General features: G+C 36.8%; 1 protein-coding gene across 1 annotated transcript; it reads right to left on the reverse strand.

The window, feature by feature from the left end:
• Nucleotides 1-674: 674 nt before the first annotated feature.
• Nucleotides 675-10,115, reverse strand: Bet1 (Bet1 golgi vesicular membrane trafficking protein). The gene is made up of 4 exons (XM_038320938.2): nucleotides 9,957-10,115; nucleotides 6,128-6,252; nucleotides 3,601-3,657; nucleotides 675-1,781 (listed from the first exon to the last, which is right to left on the reverse strand). The coding sequence occupies exons 1-4, from the start codon at nucleotides 9,973-9,975 to the stop codon at nucleotides 1,626-1,628; spliced, it is 357 nt and encodes a 118-aa protein (XP_038176866.1). The 5' UTR covers nucleotides 9,976-10,115; the 3' UTR covers nucleotides 675-1,625.
• Between the last annotated feature and the right edge of the window lie 221 nt (nucleotides 10,116-10,336).

Raw genomic sequence — 10,336 nt, forward strand, 5'->3', positions numbered from 1 at the left:
TCTAATGTCATGCAACTGGCAGAGGACAGTTAAAAATGTCTGGAAACAAGGAGTCACACTCTCAATACACAATACAAATACCTGCTTGGAGCTTATATAATTATCTCAAGACCTGAAACCAAACGACTGTCTTACTTTGAAAATAATGAACAGGTATTGAGTTGGACATTAGTAACCCTTACTGACTATGGTGAGTCAGGAGCTTCCTCTCCACTGTCTATGGACAGTGCACAGTCCTGTGAAAATGTGGAGAAACAGAGGCTACAAGCCTCAGGCAGGTAAAGATGTGCTTAGGGAATGCAGAACAGCTACCTCACATTAGCATCTCTTTCCCACACCTCAGCCCTGTCTCCTCACGTCACTTAACTGCACTCAGATTTAGTGTTTGTAACCTGTAAAATATAGGCCCAAAGGATACACCACAGAAGAGTTCTTGAACTTAGTAGGGAATTATCAATGAGCAAAAAGAATTGAAAACACATGCAAGCCCAAATGAATAGACTCCTAAGTAAAAATAGAAAGAATAAAGATTTTGAAGTCGCAGTCAAAATTTGTCTCACTTGTTCTGTTTAATACAAGTGTTCATTTTGATTTGTTTTGCTTGAAATCTTGAGCTTTGGGGATATTTCTAAGATTCTGTGTCAAGAATATAAATCACTTGAAGAAGCCACAAATACATTTTCATAAAAGTTTATTTTTGAACCTAGAAATATGCAAATCTCTAAAGTAGGAACAATACAGAATGTTTTGCAGTATTTTAATATTTATTTTACTTAAATCCACCTTGCATTTTGATCTCTGTAAGCAAATAAAATGGTGCAGAACAACAATCCTCTGAGCTCTGGTTTCAATACCAGCAGATTTTCAGTCCCTAGGGAATGGTAGAACATGTGCTAAAACAAAGGCAATTGATTTTCTTGAACACCTCATTTCTACACAGAGCTTAGCAACACTGAACTTCACATTATTCTGACACAAATAATCACCAAATGGTCCACCCATGCAGCTAGACATCACAAAACTGTTCTAAAGCACACCAGTGGAATTTATCATTAATATAGAACAATACCTATACTGATGCACATGTGTAGTATGTGCTCCCACAGAAATATGTCAATAGTTTTATGCAAAGAAGTCCTTATACAAACGTATTAAGAAAATTACAAGGAAAAGGAAGTTGGCACCTATATGTAATAAGTGAGGCAAAGCCCATCATCCCAGTGATGATAACAAGCAAAGAAAGGGAACATTCTACCACCAGCCAACCACCACCACAAAGGTGGATATCAGCTTCTACAGCATTCTATTGCTCTTTCACTTGCTTCAGAAAGTTACACTTAGTGTAGCAACAGGGTATATATAATATTGGTATTTAATCTGACTGGAAAAATGTTGGTCAGCCACACTGACTTCAGGCTAACTCCATACCCCTGAAAATAGAAGTCAAAATGAGTCAAGATAGAAGAGCAGTCAAAAAGCATTGGGTGGTATAATATGGTTTCTGAAAGAGGAAAGCTCCAGTAATCTTCAATGAAGAAAGCCATTAGAAACGTTGGGATGCTGGCTATCAAAGTGGTACCCCAAGATATTAACTGCAACAGTTTCCAAGTCCACTCTAACTTGCATCACCTCAGTTTAATAATCCAATAAATGACAAAAAAGACAAACAATGAAAACAACATCATATAGCATAGTAATTTTGTTTGGCTTCCTCTGGACAAAATCTTCAGTCTTCCCATGGTTTTACCTAGAAATCCAGTTGTAGAATCAAATTGTGAATCCTATGAGAGAATAAGAAAAACATAAATTCTAATATTCTACATATGCTCACCTAAGCAATTTACATAAGATTATTATATGTATTTTTAAAGATAATTTGTATGTAATCAACTCAAGTATCTATTTATTAGCTTGGGAAATCAGCCTGATTACTCTATGCAAAATAAAGCAGTTTTCACAGTGGTTCTTTCATTATCCAATAAGGATTTCTTTCAGTTCCTAAGAATCATTAAAAAACTCAAACTCAAATGATTTAGGACTTTCTTATTTCAATTACATGGATAAAAAGCCATTAACAATAAAGGCAAGTCATCTCTGTGCTAGCCAGCATGTCTTTGTCCACTTTCTGTTTAGACATTATTTTCCCAAGGTCAAATGTGTGAGTGTTTAGATACTTCAGCTAAAATTTAATATGGTTAGTGCCAAAAATGGTAGAGTCTTTTCTTTAGACAGATGACTTTGAAATAGAGAAATTTACTAAAAGTTAAGAGAATATAAAAGTTGACAGAGCAATAAGTGGAGAGGACTTAAATACATACATGAAAAATGCCATATTAAAAATACAGCCAGGAAAGCCTTTAAGATAAGTAGACTAGCACAGGTTAGAAACAACACACTTGCTTTACAATCTCAATATGCTGAGATGAGCAGGCACCGACACAATGAGGCTCTGCTCAGCTTAGTCTCCAAATAGCTCATGCACTTGACACCCTTGCTTCTTCACAGGACTCACTGCATCAGAGCCACTTGGGACGTTTCTCACAAATCTAAATGCTGGGCTCCTCTCCATGAGATTTTGAATGAGCTTACATAAAGAAAGAAACAGGAATATCTATTTTCAAAGAACACCTGCATTTGATGCCATATTTGCTTTTAGATAGCTGTTTTGAATGCATGTGAAGAAACAAAGGAAGGTATCCAAAGTTAGCATCAGTGACTGATTGGAAGGCTGCTCTGAGAAGAAAAGGTACATGCTCTTGGGCTTGTTTAGATTAGAAATAAAGAGACCTTGTCTACTCAATTCTGAGGAATTTGATCAGCAGTAAACCTTAGGAAATAAAGTTGATGGAGGAAGTGTTAAGTGAAAGGCACTTAGTTGGTTGGACATAAAGTGCTTTTTTTTTTTTTTTTTTTTTTTTTTTTTTTTTTTTTTTTTTTTGGTTTTTCGAGACAGGGTTTCTCTGTGGCTTTGGAGCCTGTCCTGGAACTAGCTCTTGTAGACCAGGCTGGTCTCGAACTCACAGAGATCCGCCTGCCTCTGCCTCCCGAGTGCTGGGATTAAAGGCGCGCGCCACCACCGCCCGGCTCATAAAGTGCTTTTTTATGGCTTGGTTAATAAATTACTAGTGGCCTACCCATTACAATTTCTAAGACCACTCTAATAACCATTACCATTCAGTTCTCAATGGTGCTTTATACCAGAGCTAAAGTGCATTGGCTTCAATGTTCACTTCTTATTTACATCTTAGACAGGAGCAACGCAAAAATACATTTGATAGAAATTATAAACTGATTAGCTAAAAACTGAGTGGAGTCCAACAGGACTTACAATGCCAGGGTCTGTTTTAAGCGGATAAAAATAAAGGATAGCGGTGGGGAAGGGGTAAGAGGAGGAGCCATGAGAGTTGAATATATTCAAAATACATCATGGGAAATTCTTGAAGAATGTACTAAAATTTTATTTTTAAAAAGTATTAGTGTATAAATTATATCTTTATAGAGTTAACAAAAATGTTTTTAAAAATGTAATTCTTTATATCTGGTCAACTCACTAAATTTAAAAACATTAGATAAAATTCCTTAGATAAAATCATAACTTACCATTTCAGATAATAGTTTGTTTTGGTTTCTAACTTCATGGCCTATTTCAATGGAAAGCTAGGAAAAAAGCATATACGTTACTATTTACATTAAGGTATTCAAAACTGATAAAGTAAAAGCAACAATGCCCTACTAAGCATATTTAATTTCTCAGATGAAACTGTATTCTAAAAATATACACTCTCTCTTCACACTTTGTCCAGTAAAAATATTGGGATATAAATTTAAAATTTTCCCCTTCCAACAGTGAACATATCTCACTCCTCTTCCTAATATTCAATCTCTATGTTAACATTCTCCTCCTGGCTCCCCTATTCTTGTAGTCTATTTTCTATGTTTTTGGTTTTTTTTCAGTCATATAAAAGTAATCACCTGCATATTCCGTTTTTATATTTTAGCAAATACAAACACTCACATGACCAGTTCAAATACAGACATATACATTTAGTATTCTCTTAACAAATTATGGCATTTATTTGAATATAAGTATAATCATTATTTTAAAGACTTTGGGTTTAAAATAATAATAAATTGGAAAAACCCTTAAGGTTAGTATTATCTATAACCTAAAATTACATAAAAAGAATATGAGTGTGTAAAACAACAGTTGCTAAGCAAACCTATACCTTATACCTTACACAACAAATTCATCAGAGGTTTCCCTTAAACACAATTAATTACTGAAAGTCTTTGTAAACAATTGTTAAATGTTTCTCTCAATCTGTGTGAAAACCAACCACAGATAATACTGATATGGAATTGTACTAATATTATGGAGATCAGATATAAAGTTTTCCTCCAAATTCATCAAATCAGAGATAACAAAGCAGGTAGCCCAACTCACCCAAATACTTAACATGACATTCAGGCAAAATGAATAAAATCTCCAATCTTCTAATATGGGTGCTCAATCATCAACAGTAGAGGGTTTTGTTTGTTTATTTAAGATATTCAATTCTATGTCCTTCCCAACCTTATGTTTCTTAACTTCTGAACATTATACATGATTAGGTCCATAGATTAAATCATTTTAATTAATATGATTTTGGAAACAATACCATATATCAAAACTCTAATTTCAGTCCAAGCTGAATACAGTTTAATTTTCCAATGACTGAAACTAAATACCAATTCCATGTAACAATGTGAGAATCTACTGAAGGCTTCACATGTATCATGTTTATTGCACTGGAGTATCAAGACTCATGCTTTTAACATCACCTTCTATAACTCCTTTAACAAAAATTCACTCAGTATTGCTAAGAAGGAATTATATTGCATGTCACAAATGACTCTAGGTTTATAGGGAATGAGTTAATACTGGATGTAGTGCCGAGATACAGCATGGAAAGAGGCAGACGCAGCAATGGGGCCTTTCACGAAGAAGACAACTTCAAAGTAAGGAGGAAGACAATGAAATTGCTAAAGGCAAAGTTTAATTTTGAAAATATGGAATAGGGGCAACAGCAGTATGCAGAGAACAAAAGAGAACTCTTATTTTTCTGGCATCAAATCCGTATGCATTCTTGATGTGCTGAAGAGAAGTTCTGTTCTGAGGAACATATAGCACAATCAGTCTACAGAATGTGAACTTAACCTTTTAAGTAACAGCGGAATGCAAAGACTTCAGAGAGGGCAGGATATGCTTTAACAATATCTACCAATGACTGTGACAACATGACATAGACCAGGGAAAGCTGAGACAGGTCAAGAGATTCCTCCAGGGGTCTAAGCATAAAAGTCAGGGCTGTGTTAGAGAACAACAAGAAAGCCACGACTCAAACAAGGCTCAAAGACAGAGAGAAAGACTTGTGTATTGTATTCAAGCCACTATCAGAAAAGGCTAGAGGAGCTATTTCAATGGCTCTCCTAATGCTCTGTCCAATGAAATTATTGGACAACAAAATTTAAAATTTCTCCTCTTTCTAACAGTGACATTCTCTCACTTCTCTTTCTCATAGTAGTCAACCCACCTGTCAACATTCTCTGGTTCTGTTATTCTAGCAAACTGTTTTCTCCTTCAGTCATAAAAATTAAATGTTTTCATCTGTATATTCCTTACATTTTACAATGTACAAGTATTCATATAAGCAAGTCAAATATACACATACACATTTAATATTTTCTTAACAAAATATAGTATTTCTTTTATTATAAATCTAGACATTATTTTAAATACTTTTTCTTTACTATAATAACAAACTGGAAAGAAATTACAAGTTAGCACTATCTAAACTTAAAATTATAGAGAACACATGACTGGCTTTGTTTAAACTACTGCATAAATGTACAGTACATTTTAGATTTTGCTAGGTACATAAACACAAATACACAATTAAGGTTTGTGAAAAATTAAACCAAAGTAACCTATCTTTTAACTTGTGGCATCTTCTGACTTCCTTACGGGCAGCCTGCACTTGTGCAGCACTGTGACCTCACCACACAAGTTTCTAAGTTAGTTCCTTATTAAGATGACAGTAGCACAAAGCTAAAGTTGAAGTGGGAGAAGCACTGGTGCTGTACTTACAGATTTGATGGCATCCACTTTGCTCCTCAGACTTTCAGTAAGTCTGTCGTTCTCTTCTTCACAGGCATTATATCCACTACTGGCATAGCCATAGTTCCCATAGCTGCCAGGAGCTGCTCCGTCACCTAGAAGGATCAGAGGCAACTTGTAGGACTGCAAACAAAAACATCAGCTACTTTCCAAAGTTTAGCAATTAAAACAAACTGAAGGCTCCTGGAGGGCGTTGCAGACCACATATATTTATAACAGTTATACTGAAAATCAATTGTAAAAAATCAGAACATTAAAATTAAAACAATTCTTTTTATACCCTCTTTTAAGGAAAGTATGCATATTTTTCAATACACATTTATTGATTGCTTAAAGACACTAAAACAGGCATCGATATACAAGAATATCTGGGAGAAACTTATTGCACACCAGAAATACATGTTTTAATAAAGGACATAAACATAGAAACATCCACCCAAAAGAGAAACTAGACGATAAAAGGTGTGGAGGAAGGGGTTCTCGTGGCAGAAAGATGCTGGTTCTTTAACGAGCAACTTCTCTTCTAAGAAGCAAGCGGTGAAAAGTAAAGAAACAAAGGGAAGTGGAAGCCATAAGTGAATGCAGAGGAAAATGGTCCAGTAGCTTGTAGAGGCTATAAGCTGAGATTTATAAAGAATTTCACTCATTTCTTCAACAAGTATTTGAGAAACATCATGTATCAACTCTACTTTTCTGCTATTTGTAAGAAGTTGCATATAGGAGATAGTTTAAAAAATACAACACCCATTATTCTGTCTACTACAGTACTTGAGAGTTACTAGGAAAACAAAAGGTTTGCACTGGGCAGCAAATACATATATAAATGTGTTGGGACTGGGGTATTATTTCACCAACATTTTTATAAACTGATGTCATAATTTGCTTTGCAAAGGAAGAAAGTGGGCTACACAGCAAAGAAGAGTGATTGTTTAGAGTAAAACAGTAAAGAAAATCATGAAGACCAGTGACCAAAATCATCCAGTATTTCTAGGAGAATAAATTGGCAATGGCTGTGGCAACATAGCTGGATTAGCTTGTCTTTCCAGATATGAGATCTCTCAACAAAAGGGCTCCTTGGTCTCAGTCAGCTGTTGAGAAGTCACACTGTTGGATGGACCTAGAATTGTATGTGTTGATATTGGGACTGCAGAAGAACAAAGCCCCCAAACTTTGGTATGTGGTGTAAGAGGTCCTTCTGGCTATGTGCTGCTTTCATTAATGAATAAAGAAACTGCCTTGGCTTGTTGACAGGGCAGAACTTAGGTAGGTGGTGAAGACAGAACTGAATTCTGGAAGGAAGAAAGCAGAGTCAGAGAGACATCATGGAGCCACCAGAGACAGACATGCTGAATCTTTGTCAGTAAGTCACTGCCACATGGTAATATACAGATTACTAGAAATGGGTTAAATCAATATAAAAGTTAGCCAATAAGAAGCTACAGCTAATGGGCCAAGCAGTCTTTTAATTAATACGGTTTCTGTGTGGTTATTTCGGGGCTAAGCTAGCTGAGTGGCTAGGACAAACAAGCGGGCCCTCCTCCTACAGGCATGGTTTGACAAGAGTGGAGAATGTATTAAAGGGACTAGATTATCCATGGTTGGAAGCAGCTTCTCTAGTGACCTAAGAAAGCGGAAGAAAGGAATAGCCTTAAAGCTACAGGCTACCATAGGCTCAAACAGCAAATGGAGTAGCAATGGTAGTAAGAACAAAAACTGTAACAGCCAAGAGGGTAGACAGCAGGAAGTCTGAATGATGGTTAATGTGTGAATGAGAAACTCTTTCAAAGCACAGCACAAATTTAATTTTATTAAGTAGCAAAACTCTTGAGTCCTTACAGCTTTGATTGTATAACATCAACTTTGCCATCTAGAATGAACTAAAAGAGCATAATATAACCATTCTATACTTCCATTAACAGACATGGACACACAGGCACACACATGCACACGTGTGCACATACACACCACCACCACCACCACCACCACCACCACAGTACTTTAAGTGAAAACTTGTAAATTACTGACTAAAGAATACAATTTTAATTCACTGCTAGGCAACTTTGTCAAGAGCAGAGTATCTTATGCATCTACTTCCCCCATACCTATGAGCACTTCCTATGCATCAGAAACCTACAATTCTCCTTGTACCACAACAACAAAATGTTGAATATTCCAAACAGATGGGACAGTTACATACTCACATCTCCTATCAACTACTGGCATGCTATCCCTGAGGTTCTCAGTACATGTTTTCAAACAGATTAAAAACTGCTGAACTGTGCACAATCATTTCTTCCCACTCACCAACTAAAATACCACTTAAAATACCCTGTGTAAACTCTAAGAAGAGCAAGATCTGTAACTTGTCTATGTGACTAAGGATCTCGGTAGGACATACTGTCTAGTAAGTTACTCTGGAATAGCTAAAGTTAACCACTGGACCACTGCACCAAGAATTCATTCAAATTTAATGGCTATTTTATTTATTTTGCTTTGACTCTCTGGCCAATCTTAAGTTTAATTGTATAGTTCTTCCACTTTTTCTTTTAAAGTAAAATTCTCACTTTTTGTTCAGAAATTGTTAATGCAGTTCCAAATTTGACTGTCTTTAAACTAAATAAGACTTAGGTTGCCATAAGTGTTTGTTGTCATTAGTAATGAAAGAATTTAGGCATACAAGAGTAATGTCTCTTGATATTAGTTCTTTACATTATTTGACAAGGACTACTTCCTTCCAATGATTGCAAGCATTCAAAAAACTAAATTAATAAGTTCCGTCAGAAGCAACTATTTATTGATAACTGTGTGAGTCTGTATTACTGGCACATTTCACTGCCAATATTTTTCTATGGTTTTAAATTTCCCGGTTTCTAGTCCTATAAGTAACCTTATTAAAAATACCACTATCCTCTTCTTCTTTGTATTTCTCTTTCCCTCTTCCTTCCCTTTTACCCTTCTTTCAATAAACTCCTTACTTAAAAAAAGGCTTTATGTATCTTTATTTATCTCCCATGTCTAAAGTGTTTATTCACTGGCTTTAGACACCTGAAACTGTTTAAAGACGTCTTTACAACTATGCTGGAATGGCGACATCATTCTCCATGCTTCATTCACTCTTTTCAAGCACTCTGCCCTTCCTTTAAAAAATTTTAAAAAAAATGTTAAAAGAGAACTTCAGAATCAGAAAATGCTATTCTAATTATTTTGTTATTATTTCTCCTGATCCATAAAGGCAAGAACAAATGTTAAGTCATCAAAACGTATCACCATCTTAACAGTGGGACAAGGTCTAACTCAGAAACGTTCCAAGTAAGTCGCCTTTGACCGAGACCTCTCACAACTGCCACTTTAACAATAATGACGTGTAAATTTACCTTTGTAACTCGCTGTAATCATACTAACACTATTAGCAGACTTTGAGTTTAACAGCTACTCTCCAAATGTCACTTCTAAGACAAGTAAGATTCAGAATGAGTGAAGAAAAGGAACCTGGGCTAGGCTTGGAAAACACGGCTACTTCCCAAACTAGCACATAAAAAAGAAAAATCAAGACAACCAATACTCCACTACTCTGTTACAACCTACCATATAAACTTTCCTGTAAATTAAACTTAAGGAAGCAGCTCGGACCTGGGACAAATGATGCGCTTCCACTTGGAACCTCCTCCAAAGAACCCAAACAGCTGGCTTTCCAACCTCAGAGTCACTGACAGAGGCCGGTAGAGTTCTCCCCACGCCCCCACTCCTGCCTCGGATGGTCCTGGGGTCCCCAAACTTGGAATCTCAGTCCTGTTCTTACCCAGGCCTGCACGCCTCATCCTGCCTGCAGAAGGAAAGGCGGGCGAGAAGGAGTGGGTAGGAAAGGGTCAGGGCCACCCGACCTCGGCTTCAGTTCGAGCGCCCCTCAGAGCACCAACTTTTTGCCTCTGAGCGCCACGACATCAGTAGAGTCTAAACACCGCGCCGGCTTATGTCGTCACCCGGACGCTTATAGGCGACCTGCAATGAGGCTTAGTTGCATTCTGGGAAATGTAGTTTTCTGACAACTCTGGGCTGTTGGCGAGTAGGCGTAGTGGAAACCTGGTCTGGAGCGGGCAGAGCTTCCGGAAGAGTGACTGTCGCGCCTGAGGCTCCAAAGTCTGGGTGTTTTCCTCTTCCAGAGCCTCCAGTATGGTACTT

This window comes from Arvicola amphibius, chromosome 2 (assembly GCF_903992535.2).
Source record: "Arvicola amphibius chromosome 2, mArvAmp1.2, whole genome shotgun sequence".
Classification (NCBI taxonomy): Eukaryota; Metazoa; Chordata; class Mammalia; order Rodentia; family Cricetidae; genus Arvicola; species Arvicola amphibius.

What these genes read in the sequence shown, in the direction of transcription:
- Bet1 (XM_038320938.2), bottom strand. An exon ending in AAGTGGATGCCATCAAATCT is followed by an intron (nt 3,658 to 6,127) that starts GTAAGTACAGCA and finishes CTTTTTTCCTAG; the next exon opens with CTTTCCATTGAAATAGGCCA. An exon ending in ACAAACTATTATCTGAAATG is followed by an intron (nt 1,782 to 3,600) that starts GTAAGTTATGAT and finishes ATTCTCTCATAG; the next exon opens with GATTCACAATTTGATTCTAC.